The sequence below is a fragment of the Rhincodon typus genome, chromosome 24 (genome assembly GCF_021869965.1).
Source record: "Rhincodon typus isolate 14 chromosome 24, sRhiTyp1.1, whole genome shotgun sequence".
Lineage (NCBI taxonomy): Eukaryota > Metazoa > Chordata > Chondrichthyes > Orectolobiformes > Rhincodontidae > Rhincodon > Rhincodon typus.
Genome location: NC_063355.1, coordinates 8233050 through 8246857, shown reverse-complemented (window position 1 = coordinate 8246857; position 13808 = coordinate 8233050). Strand labels below are relative to the sequence as shown.

Here is a 13808-nt window from a genome sequence, read left to right as displayed (position 1 = left end):
AAATCTTTTATTGACCAGGGTCAGCTCAAATCATGAGAATTTAAACAACATTCAGTCTCATTAGATCTAAATTTGAATTAGTTCTAACCTGAGTTATATACTGTTGGCACAATGCTTTTATGGATTTCAAAAAGACATCTGTCCCTTTACTGGTGTGTAACTGGGCACTATAAAAGGCCGTTAGACTTCACATTTACTCCCCAGTTATGTTGCTGCCCCACAAGGCTATGTGCTCAGCCTCCATACTATACTCCTTATACAATCACGACTATGTGGCCAAATTTAGCTCTAACTCTATTTACAACTTTGCTGATGGCACGACCATAGTGAATCATACCTCAAACAATGGCGAGAAAGAGTACAAGAAGGAGATGGACTGCTTAATGGTGGCATGGTATAAAGACAACAATCTCTCCCTCAATGTCAGCAAAACAAAGGAGCTGGTCATCGAATTCAGGAAGCGGAGTGGAGGACACGCCCCTGTCTGTATCAATGGTGCTGAGGTGGAGATAGAACATAGAACATAGAACATTACAGCGCAGTACAGGCCCTTCGGCCCTCGATGTTGCACCGACCTGTGAAACCAATCTGAAGCCCATCTAACCTAAACTATTCCATATGTTTATCCAATGACCATTTAAATGCCCTTAAAGTGGGCGAGTCTACTATTTTTGCAGGCAGGGCATTCCACGCCCTTACTACTCTCTGAGTAAAGAACCTACCTCTGACATCTGTCCTATATCTATCACCCCTCAATTTAAAGCTATGCCCCCTCGTGCTAGCCATCACCATCCGAGGAAAAAGGCTCCCACTGTCCACCCTATCTAATCCTCTGATGATCTTGTATGTCTCTATCAAGTCACCTCTTAACCTTCTTCTCTCTAACGAAAACAGCCTCAAAACCCTCAGCCTTTCCTCATAAGACCTTCCCTCCATAACATCCTGGTAAATCTCCTCTGCACCCTTTCCACCTCTAATGCGGTGACCAGAACTGTACGCAATACTCCAAGTGCGGCCGCACCAGAGTTTTGTACAGCTGCAGCATGACCTCATGGCTCCGAAACTCAATCCCTCTACCAATAAAACCTAACATACTGTACGCCTTCTTAACAACGCTATCAACCTGGGTGGCAACTTTCAGTGATCTATGCACTTGGACACCGAGATCTTTCTGCTCATCCACACTACCAAGAATCTTACCATTAGCCCAGTACTCTGTATTCCTGTTACTCCTTCCAAAGTGAATCACCTCACACTTTTCCGCATTAAACTCCATTTGCCACCTCTCAGCCCAGCTTTGCAGCTTATCTATGTCCCTCTGTAACCTGCAACATCCTTCCACACTATCCACAACTCCACCGACTTTGGTGTCATCCGCAAATTTACTAACCCATCCTTCTACGCCCTCATCCAGGTCATTTATAAAAATGACAAACAGCAGTGGCCCCAAAACAGATCCTTGAGGTACACCACTAGTAACTGAACTCCAGGATGAACATTTCCCATCAACCACCACCCTCTGTCTTCTTACAGCTAGCCAATTTCTGATCCAAACCGCTAAATCACCCTCAATCCCATGCCTCCGTATTTCCTGCAATAGCCTACCATGGGGAACCTTATCAAATGCTTTACTGAAATCCAAATACACCACATCAACCGCTTTACCCTCATCCACCTGTTTGGTCACCTTCTCGAAGAACTCAATAAGGTTTGTGAGGCACGACCTACCTTTCACAAAACCGTGTTGACTATCCCTAATCAAATTATTCCTTTCTAGATGATTATAAATCCTATCTCTTATAATCCTTTCCAACACTTTACCCACAACCGAAGTAAGGCTCACTGGTCTATAATTACCAGGGTTGTCTCTACTCCCCTTCTTGAACAAGGGGACAACATTTGCTAGTCTCCAGTCTTCTGGCACTATTCCTGAAGACAATGATGACATAAAGATCAAAGCCAAAGGCTCTGCAATCTCCTCTCTAGCTTCCCAGAGAATCCTAGGATAAATCCCATCCGGCCCAGGGGACTTATCTATTTTCACACCTTCCAGAATTGCTAACACCTCCTCCTTATGAACCTCAATCCCATCTAGTCTAATAGACTGTATCTCAGTATTCTCCTCGACTACATTGTCTTTTTCCTGTGTGAACACTGACGAAAAATATTCATTTAGCACCTCTCCTATCTCTTCGGACTCCACGCACAACTTCCCACTACTGTCCTTGACCGGCCCCAATCTTACTCTAGTCATTCTTTTATTCCTGACATACCTATAGAAAGCTTTAGGGTTTTCCTTGATCCTACCTGCTAAAGACTTCTCATGTCCCCTCCTGGCTCTTCTTAGCTCTCTCTTTAGGTCCTTCCTGACTAACTTGTAACTCTCAAGCGCCCTCACTGAGCCTTCACGCCTCATCTCTACATAAGCCTCCTTCTTCCTCTTGACAAGAAATTCAACTTCTTTAGTAAACCACAGTTCCCTCGCTCGACCACTTCCTCCCTGCCTGACAGGTACATACTTCTCAAGGACACGCAGTAGCTGTTCCATGAACAAGCTCCACATTTCAATTGTGCCCAGCCCCTGCAGTTTCCTTCTCCATCCTATGCATCCTAAATCTTGCCTCATTGCCTCATAGTTGCCTTTTCCCCAGCTATAACTCTTGCCCTGCTTTATATACCGATCCCTTTCCATCACTAAAGTAAACGTAACCGAATTGTGGTCACTATCACCAAAATGCTCTCCTACCTCCAAATCTAACACCTGGCCTGGTTCATTACCCAGTACCAAATCCAATGTGGCCTCGCCTCTTGTTGGCCTATCTACATACTGTGTCAGGAAACCCTCCTGCACACATTGGACAAAAACTGACTCATCTGGTCAAAAGCTTCAAGTTCCTGGGAGTGACGATCACCAACAATCTATCCTAGTCCATCTCATGTCAATGCTATGGTCAAGGAAGCACACCAATTTCTCTACTTCCCCAGAAGGCTGAGGAAATTTGGCATGTCCATGATGACTCTTACCAATTTTTATAAATACACCACAGAAAGCATCTTATCTGGATGCATCGCAGGTTGGTATGGCAAATGCTCTGCTTGAGACTGTGAGAAATTACAGAGAGTTGTGAACGCAGCCCAGTCCATCACACAAACCAGCCTTCCTTCCACTGGCTCCATCTATACTTCCTGTTGCTCCAGGAAAGCAGCCAATATAATCAAAGACCCCTCCCACCCCACTTGTACTCTCTTCCACCCTCTTCTGTCGGGCAGAAGATGCAAAAGTTTGAAAACATGTATGAACAGATTGAAGAACAGCTTCTTCCTTGCTGTTATCAACATTATGAATGGACATCTCCTATATTAGAGTTGATCTTTCTCTGCACCTTCTCTGTAGCTGCAACACTATATTCTGCATTCTGTTCTAAAGCATTGATGTACTTATGTAAGGAATGATTTGTCTGGTTAGCACACAAAATAATACTTTCCACTGTGTCTTGGTACATGTGACAATAATAAATCAAATCATTTGGAGGGGGTGTCAGACTGCAGTCCTTGTGAAATATTAGCCAATTAAGAATGTGTTTCCTGATCACTCTCTCTGTAAATATATCCAGCACAGAGCCCAGTTTTACAGACAAGGTGTGGAGGTGCCGGTGTTGGACTGGGGTGGACAAGGTCAGAAGTCACCCAACACCAGGTTATAATCCAACAGATTTACTTAGAATCACAAGCTTTCTGAACACTGCTCCTTAATCAGCTGAAGCCAGTTCTGTGTGACCTGTGAATTTTTATAGACAAGGAAGATTCCAGATCTCTGCTTTGTGAATGTTGACAATTTTCCCATCCTGCCCAGCCTGCTAACATCATATTCAAACATCTTGGTGATATCCAGCTGAGTTTGCAGCTTAGTGTTTAGCAACAAACTGAACTTGTAGCTGCAAGAGCCAGACACTTACAGATAACGGATAATTAGCAGTAGAATATCATTCGGGGCAAGGCCACTGGGTATGTAATCAAAGCAGAATTGAATGACCTTTAGAATTCTGAGTGTTTGAATCACCCACCTTACCAATCAGTTTGCAATTCCATAGTGACTGAGTTGTATAATTGCTTACAGTTATCACCCTGCTAACATTACTCTTTAATAAATATAATCTTTGTATAGACCATCATTACTCGGACTACAGCTGTTGCACATTATTCAGATGCTTATAAATATTTTACTATTTCTTTTTATATTGCTTAATAATTACATTTTCTAGTTCCACTTTGCTTTCTCAATTACTTCTTGACCTCTTTTCTAATCTCTTCATATTGCCTATTTGTCATCCTCCTTTATTGTCTGTGTAGTTATTGTGTGCCATCTTCTTCAGTTTCAATTTTGTCCTTATCTCCCTTATTCATCCATGGGTTTCATCATTGGAGAGCTTGTTTTAGTGTTTGGTTTTCAAGCCAAATACAATTCTCCTGAACTCTGTTAATCACTGATTTCAAATTTTCCAATTTTCTCTCTCTGTTAACATCCTCCTCCAATTTTTCATCTGAAGTTCCATTCTCATATGTTCAAAATTAGCTTTATTTCTAATCTATTACATTAGTCTTTGTGTTACATCTTTTTCAACCTTCATTTTAAATGAATGCTGTTGCTAAGATATTACCCTGTGGTTCCTTCCCTTACCTTTCTCTGGTTCATTTCCCCTTACCAGATCCTAAATGAATTATCTATATCAGTGTTTGCAATCAATCTTTCTTTCTCCTTAACTGAGGATGCTAGCCCATCATATATACGGACATTCCAAATAGGAGCAGAAAGGGACCATTCGGCCCCTTGAGTTTGTTTCACCATTCAATAAGATCATGGCTGATTTGTTTGTGTTTTGAATTTGACATTCCTATCTACTTCCAACAACCTCTGACTCCCACGCCTAACAAGGATCTATTTACCTCTTGTCTTAAAAATATTTAATGACCCTGCCTTCTGAGGCAGGGAATTCCAAAGTCATGCAACCTTCTGAGAGAAATTCCCCTCATCTCTGTCCTGAAAGAGTGACTCTTAATTTTAAAAAATGCCCCCTAATCCTGGACTGACCCACAAGAGGAAACATCCTTTCTGTGCTGAACTTGTGAAGACCACTTAAGATCTTATACACTTCAATCATGTTGCCCAATCGTGGTTGACAGAAGCAATGTCCACTCCTGCCTGCACTTCTGTTCTCACCTTTTCTAGTCCATCCCGAAAGCCACAGTAAGGTTCTCCTTATCCTTACTTTCTGCACCACCAACTTCTCCATTCAACGGATCATCCTCTGGCACCTCCAGCATGATGCACTCACCGAGTTTCCCTCTTCCCACCTTTCAGCATTTTGAAGGGATTGTTACCTCTGTGACACATGACTTCATTTTATCATCACCCACAACATGCCTTCTCTCCTACCCATGGCACCTTCCCATGCAGATGTAATGCCTGCCCCTGTATTGTTCTCCTCTTTTCCCACTGTGCAGGGTCTCAAGCATTCCCTCCAGGTAAAACAGTGATTTACTTGTGTTGCTTTCAATGTAGTATGCTCACCTTAGGAGCAAATTACTGCAGATACTGGAATCTGTATTGAAAACAGATCCCTGGAGAGACAGCATGAGAGCTGTCAGAGCTTTTAGTATAGTGGCTTTAATATACTCAACAGCTTGCTTATGGCACCGTCTCCTTGATATAGAGAACATCAAATAGTGATTAGGTGATAGCTTTGTAGAGCACCCCCATCTAATTCACAAACATGTGACCAATCTTCCAGTCACTTGTCATTTTATGTCACTTCCCTTAGAAGTGACAATATCCATTTCCTTACACTGTTTTGAGTATTTTATCTCCTTCTGACCTCCCTACTTTCTCTGACTAAGGACTAGCTTCATTAGGAGAAGTACATGATCGGATATGGTAATCTTCCCCATTCAGAATTTGGGCTGTAAGGTCAAGTGTCCCACTGCAATGCATTGCTTGTTTAGCAATGACAGTGACATATCCGGGAGCCAAAGCAGCGGGAATGAATGCTATGAAAGCATGACCACTTCTATAATGAACAACCCAGTCTTTTAGATTAGTGACAGGCAGAAAAATTACCCTCCTTCTCACTGCCATCTTATTCACTCCATTCTCAATCACTATGTGTTACTGGGTCAGAAATTCTGTACAGCTTCTCCTCAATATATTATGAGTGATGTTCCTTTAAGAAACTCAATATGCAGATGAGCCTGGATGTCATCACATGACCAGAGTCACTCTGTGTTGTAGCATCCAAAGGATATTACTCTTTAGTCTCTGTGCAGGCTGAGCTATAAATAAACCCATCAGAAATTTTGAAGTCCATGGAATCCATGTACTTCATTCATGCTGCATTTAGATTGCACAAGAAATTATTTTCTTCCTCATCTTCCACTCCAACCTTGATTGGACATCAGCAGGATTCCCAAAGACCTGCTGACCTTCTCTCAAGGTTATGGCAGGAAGAATCCTTGCAGAATTATGAGCCATCCTCTTGCATCTTTTCCTAATGGGAAAATCACAAGAATATCAAAACAATAATTCTGTGTAGGATCTTCATTCACGCAGCTGTGAATGGTGTTGTTAACCCTTTCTACAAATGTTCTGGTTAGCAATTGAATGTGAAGCTCCTTGCTGATAATTGTGGACCGATACCACCCACAGCACTGAGATGCAGAAAGGTCTCACTGCCCTCCTGCCCAGTAATGCCAGCAGGGAAGTGCCACTTACCATGCATATGTGCCATCTGCCAGTGACCCACATTCACCTTCTTATTGTTGCGAAAGGCCAGTGGGAAAGTGACAACATCACCAGCGGCAAAGACCCCAGGCACATTTGTTTGCATGAGCTGCGGGGACAAGAGAAAAATTTGAAAGTTTGTCATCTTCTTTTCCAGTTTCCTATAGTACAATGCTAACTTGTAGACAAGTCATTTTAGTGAATTATAAGGAGGTGTAAATCATTGGCAAAGTGACTTTTATTTCCCATCCCTAGTCACCTGGAGAAGGTGGTGAGGCTTCATCCTTAATGGAACTGCTTGATTTTGTTTTATTTATTTTTTTCACGGAATGTGGGTGTACCTGGTTCATCTCTGACTACCTTGATGGTGAACTGCTGCCTTTTCCAACACTGCAATCCTTGGAGTGTTAGGACACAAATATGTAACAATACTCAAGACCGTTCTTTGTGGTATGCACATTACCTTATTGACAGGAAGAAAGCCTTTAGAATCCATGTTGATGCCACTCTGTTTTAGGAATGAAGTAGCTGGAACTACACCTACAGGAGAAGATTAAGAAGCATGATCCATGGGGCATCCTTGGCTGAGATCATAGAATCATAGAATCCCTACAGTGTGGAAGCAGGCCATGTGGCCCAACAAGTGCACAACGATTCTCTAAAGAGCATCCCATATAGACCCACACACCCCGGCCTATCCCTGCATTTCCCATGGCTAGTCCACCTAGCCTACACATCCCTGAACACTATGGGCAATTTAGCACAGCCAATCCACTCAAGCTGCACATCTTTGGAGTGTGGAAGGAAACCAGAGCACCCAGAGGAAACCCACACAGGTGTGGGAAGAAGGTGCAAACTCCACGCAGACACAGATGATGCAGTAATGTACATTACAACTGCCCACACTCCAATTTAATTAACTATATTTCAAATGCCTGGCCATTTCAAGCCTTTAACTGATTTTAGAGAACCCAAAAAGACAAACTGGACACTTCAAAATCATTTTAATCATTAGCAAGTGCTTTTCACTAGTATCTGTCAGGCATGGCAGTCTGTTCACTGCCTCTTCATCATAGTGAGACCCTTCCACTGATTGTCTCCTGTAGTCAGCATAAGACTATCCCAAGAGCATTTCATTGGGGTTATTATAGTGTAACAAAACCTGTATCAATGTGAAAAGATCAAGTCAATCACCCATTTTATGTTGATTGCAGGGAATGGAAAGGGAAATCAGAACCCATTAGTTTGTCATTGGGTGGGTTAGGTTAAAGACAACCTCCTCAAAGTTGTGGATACACCTTATGTCCCAGGTATATCTCAGGGCATTCTCACCATTAAAGGGGAAGGTTGTTGAAAATATTACACTGAGAACTACACATCGCTCATAGCACAGCCATGGGGGAGGAGAAAGCTCATTGTCCTCATCCTGAACCAAGACTAAACAGAAAATCTAAACTGTTTAGTTAGAAGCTCCCTGGGAAACGTGCTTACCAATTCCAACTACACAAACATCTGCTCGTAGGATCTTCCCACTTTTCAGAACAACTTCTTTCACCTTGATTGAGATAAAACAGAAAGTGTCAGCTGTTGGATGGTTCATGATAGCAAATCACTTCAGGGAAAAGTTTGTTTCTTTGGGAATCTTGGATCTCTGTTTCTTTTTCTCCTTACCCAGTGTCATCAACAAACTCCACCTTTGTCCTCCCGCTCAGTGAATATAGCGTGGAGTGTGAGGCTGATCTGTTCTCAGATCTCTGCTACTGTGTAACCAGTGCCTCCTTTATTCATGAGCTTAAAGCTGGTGCCTTCCTGTGCTGACATGGTCATGATGAGTGCCAGCTCACACACAATCATTGCCACGTTGTGCCTTCCTGCAGCTGCCCATGGTCTTCACACTTAACCACAGTATCTCTGACGGGCACCTGACTTACAACTGCTACCAACCTTCCTATTGCTTCCCTGGGATGCTGCGTGACATGATCACTGCTTGGTGAGGTAGGAGAGTGTTGACTCACGTATCTCCCCAAAGAACCATAGGGTTATAGTCACAGACTCATACAGCACGGAAACAGGCCCTTCAGTCCAACCAGTCCACACCAACCATAATCCCAAACTAAACTTGTCCCACCTGCCTGAATTTGGCCATATCCCTCCAAACGTTTCCTATTTGTGAACTTATCCAAACGTCTTTTAAACATTGCAACTGTACCTGCATCCACCACTTCCTCTGGCAGTTCATTCCACACATGAACCACTCCCTGTGTAAAAAAAGTTGCCCCCATGCCCTTTTTAAATCTTTCTCCTCTCACCTTAAAAATATGCCCCCTAATCTTGAACACCCCACCCTAGGGAAAAGACCATTGTCATTCACCTTATCTATGCCCCTCGTGATTTTATATACCTCAACCGAGCCACTCCTCGACCTCCTTCACTCAGCCTTTCTAGAAAACTCTGGTTAGACGACACATGGAATATTGTGTTCAGTTCTGGTCACCTCATTATAGGAAAAATGTGGAAGCTTTAGAGAGGGTGCAGAGGAGATTTACCAGGATGCTGCCTGGACTGGTGGGGCAGGTCTTATGAGGAAAGGTTGAGGGAGCTAGGGCTTTTTTCATTGGAGCGAAAAAGGATGAGAGGTGACTTGATAGAGTGGATAGTCAGAGATTTTTTCCCAGGGCAGAAATGACTATTACGAGGGGGCATAATTTTAAGGTGATTGGAGGAAGGAATAGGGGAGATGTCAGAGGTAGGTTCTTCACACAGAAAGTGGTGGGTGTGTGGAATGCGCTGCCAGCAGTGGTAGTAGAGTCAGACACTTTAGAGACTTTTAAGTGACTCTTGGATAGGCACATGGAGGATAGTAAAATGTAAGGTATGCAGCGTAGATTGATCTTAATAGGATAATAGGTCGGCACAACATCGTGGGCCGAAGGGCCTGCACTGTACTGTACTGTTCTATGTTCTATGTTCTATGTTTCCAGTCTATTTTTATATCTCAAACCTTCCATTCCTGGCGACATCCTGGTAAATCTCTTCTGAATCCTTTCCAATTTAATAATATCCCTCCTCTAAGAGGGCGACCACAACTGGACACAGTACTCGAAAAGACGCCTCACCAACGTCCTGTCAACCTCAACATGACGTCCCAACTCCTATTCTCAAAGGTCTGAGCAATGAAGGCAAGCGTGCTAAATGCCTTTTTAACCACCCTGTCTACCTGTAACGCAAATTTCAGTGAATTATGTAGCTTTTTTACTGCTCCATGAAACAGCTGTCTCCCACCCAACAACCTGAGCTACAATCCCACCACCATAAACCACTGTAAACAGAGACAATGCTAATTGTAATGATGGACAGCTAACAAAGAGAGAAGGGACAAAGCAGAAGAACGAGTTGGTTGATCATCCGGGATCGTATTGAATGGCGAAGCAGTCTCCAAGGGCTGAATGGCTTAGTCCTGCTCCTATTTTCTAGATTTCTCTGTTTAAGAGGACAATGCTCCAGTAACATCTTAATGCAATGGTTCAGTACCTTTCCATCCTGTCCCCGTAGCTCTGAGACCTCATTCTGCAGGTAGAACTTCACACGATTGGTCTCAAACATCTGCATCAGACAAAACACACGCAGCAGTGAGTAGAATCAATCCATAAGTAATATCATCGCTCACAGCCTGAAGGTTCATTCCAGTCACCCTCACTGATGGATCATGGGAGCTAAGTGCTTCCTTCATTCATTTGCTGGATAATTCCAGAACATTCTTTTTGGAAAATGACTTTGAACCTCACCTAGAGTTTTCTGGAACAGCATGATTTGTGGCTTTTGAACTGATTTTAACGGTGGAGTTGATGACATAACTGTGCGTGTTAAACATCACTCCCTACACATTTCTGTTGTAGGTTTTTAAGGCTTAAAGAAAAAAAACAACTTGTATAGGTACGGCAATTTTCCTGACCTTCGAAAATGCTTTACAACAGATCAATTACTGCTGTAATGTGGGAAACATGGCAACCAATCTGTACACAGCAGAAATATGATAATGACACGATCATCAGTTTTAGCCATATTGTTTGTAAAATCATGAGGAAAATGGATAAGGTGAATAGACAAGGTCTTTTCCCCAGGGTGGGGGAGTTTCTTTTACTATTCATTTATGGGATGTGGGCATTGCTGGCTAGGCTAGCCTTTATTGCCCATCCCTAATTGCCCAGAGGACAGTGAAGAATCAACCACATTGTTGTGGGTCTGGAGTCACATGTAGTCCAGACCAGGTGAAGACAGCAGTTTCCTTCCCTACAAGACATTACTGAGCCAGTTGGGTTTTTCCAACAATCGGTAATGGATTAGTGGTCATCATTAGACAATTCTTAATTCCAGACTTCTAAAAAATTCCACCATCTGCCATGGCAGGATTGGAACCCAGGTCCCTGGAATATTACCTGTGTCTGGACTAAGAGTCCAGCAATAATACCACTAGGCCATAACCTCCCCAAAACTAGAGGGGTATAGGTTTAAGGTGAGAGGGGAAAGATTTAAAAGGGACCTGAGGGGCAACATTTTCATTCCGAGGGTGGTGCTTGTATGGAACAAGCTGCCAGAGGAGATGGTGGAGGCTGATACAATTACAACATTTAAAAGGCACTTGGATGGGTATATGTATAGGAAAGGTTTGGAGGGATATGAGCCAAAGGCAAATGGGACTAGTTCAGTTTAGGAAATCTAGTGAGCATGGACGAGTTGGGCCAAAGGGTCTGTTTCTATGCTATAACAGGCAGAAAAAAAGTCTTAATGTTCACATGAGAGGGCTGCAGGGCCTCAATTGTAGATCCTGTCTGAAAGATGGTACCTCTGATAATACAGCATTCCCTCAGCATCGCACAAAAGTGTTGGTTATTAAGGGTGGGTCATCATTTTTGTTTTGTAGTTTATTCATGGGATCTGGTTATCACTGGCGAGACCAGCACTTACTGCTGATCCCTAACTGAGGAGGTGGTAGTGAATGAGGATTTTGACCCAGTGCCAGTGCAGGAACAGTAACATAGTTCTAGATTATGATAGTGAGTGGCTTGCAGGGGAACTGGCAGGTAATGGTGTCCCCATATATCTGCTGATCTCACTCTTTCCATTGAATCATGCCTCCACCATCGACAACACCACTTTAAATCAATTTAGGCATGAAGAATTAACTGGGAATCATTTTATTAGCAAAACAGCATAAAGTCTATTCTTCAAAATATTTTTCGCTGCTGAGGATCTTGTCTGGTTCAGTCTATATGAAGACATCTTTCCATAAGCAAGCTTAACCTGTGCCTTCAATGTGTGCTTGTTGCTAATTATATCTCCTTTTCCTACTATTACTTACCTTCATGATTGATCGTCCAACTTTCTCTCCCAGCACCTTCCTGAAAGGAATGTTTTCAATCCCCACAACGGACACAGAGTGGGCTTTATCAGTGAGGTAGGCCGCTACTTCCATCCCTGCAGAGAACAAACCATTCTGTAATGCAATCTCCGCCCTCATCCTCAATTATTAGATTCAACTTCCCTTGTATTTTACTGAAGACTGTGTCTGAATTCTAAAGTTGAACTCTTGTTGAGTTTCTTTTTGAATTAACCAGGTTTGAGATGTTCCCTTGCCTTTGATTAATGTGGCTTCACAACATGTGCTGCAGGCATGGGACTGAATCAAACCAGCACTGACATGATGGAAGTCTTTACATTGCTGGCTGTAAAGATCCACTGAGAAACAGTGAAGAGAGGTTGTGAGGCAGAGGCATAAGGCAATCTACCAGAACCACTAGAGTAAATAGGATTGAGTGGCTGCCAGACAACAGTATAAACTGACCACAGTATAAACTGACCAAGCTTTCCAGCATTAGTTGGCAATTGGCACTCAGAGGTGGCAGATGTGGTTTGAACAGGATATGTGAATAGGTACTATCATCATAGTGGCACAGAATGAGGCCATTTGGCCCATTGAGTCTGTGCCAACTCTGTCAGTCTCACTTCCCTACTCTATCCTGCAAGTTTATTCCCTCAGGTACCTTCAATTCACCAAACTTCCCAAACTTCCCCAAACTTCCACCCCCCCTACTGACAATGAATCCAGATCGTTACCATTCACTGAATAACACATTCTCTCTCACATGTCACAGAATCACTGCTTGTACTTCTTTCAATCTCTCCGACTCTATTCACTGCTCACCATGTGATCTCCTGTACGTTAGGAGACTGGGTGACCATTTGGCAAAACACCACCATTCAGTTTGCAAGCGTGAGCCTGGTTGCTTGACATTTGAGTACAGCAGCTTGCTCTCATACTCACATCTCTGTCCTTGACCTGCTGCAACATTCCAGTGAGGATCAACGCAAACTTGAGGAAAAGCACCCCATTCACTAATTGGCCACTCTACAGCCTTGTAAACTCAACATTGAGTCTGTTGTGGACCAGAGCAGAAATAACTTTACTAATACCTGTTACTAATTAACTGTTCCAATATAGTAACATCCCACAACCACAACCCTTGGCAAAAAAAGGAACATTCAGGCACAGTTCTTCCATCCAGGAGGAAAAACACATCAAGAGTAAATTCAGAGAGAGTAGCAGCTGGGAGACATTCATTGAAACTTGCAACTCTGTTGAGACCCCAATAGCTTCTGCTTAAAGCTAAACCTAAAAACCCAGAAATCCTGATCTGTGAGAGCTGGCCACACTCATTCAGGCTGTTTAAACAAAACCAAGGCCTCCCGAGCTGTTTATTCTAGTGGTTCTGGTAGACTGCTTTATGCCTTTGCCTTACAACCTCTCTTCAAATGAAAATAAAGGACAAAAAAATTCTTACAGTCACAGCGTTGTCACAAGTTCAACAATTTCAGATCAACCCTGTCCCCCATTTTAATTCTGTTTTCTAGACACAATTTGGTCTTGTTCTTAGACAACAAGGTGCAGGGCTGGATGAACACAGCAGGCCAAGCAGCATCATAGGAGCAGAGAGGCTGACGTTTCGGGCCTAGACCCTTCATCAGAAAAGGGGGA

The 13808-nt window shown here is 43.0% G+C and overlaps 1 protein-coding gene across 2 annotated transcripts in view; it reads right to left on the bottom strand.

Annotated features, from left to right (window-relative positions):
* The window catches only part of LOC109920459 (apoptosis-inducing factor 3), a 121933-nt gene that overhangs the window by 16484 nt on the left and 91641 nt on the right, over positions 1-13808 (bottom strand). For both annotated transcript variants that reach the window (XM_048611544.1, XM_048611545.1), the window contains exons 12-16: positions 12135-12250; positions 10307-10378; positions 8267-8330; positions 7239-7315; positions 6767-6884 (exon numbers count right to left, since the gene is read on the bottom strand). In XM_048611544.1, coding sequence (XP_048467501.1) covers positions 6767-6884; positions 7239-7315; positions 8267-8330; positions 10307-10378; positions 12135-12250 — 447 coding nt within the window. The remainder of the gene's footprint in view (positions 1-6766; positions 6885-7238; positions 7316-8266; positions 8331-10306; positions 10379-12134; positions 12251-13808) is intronic.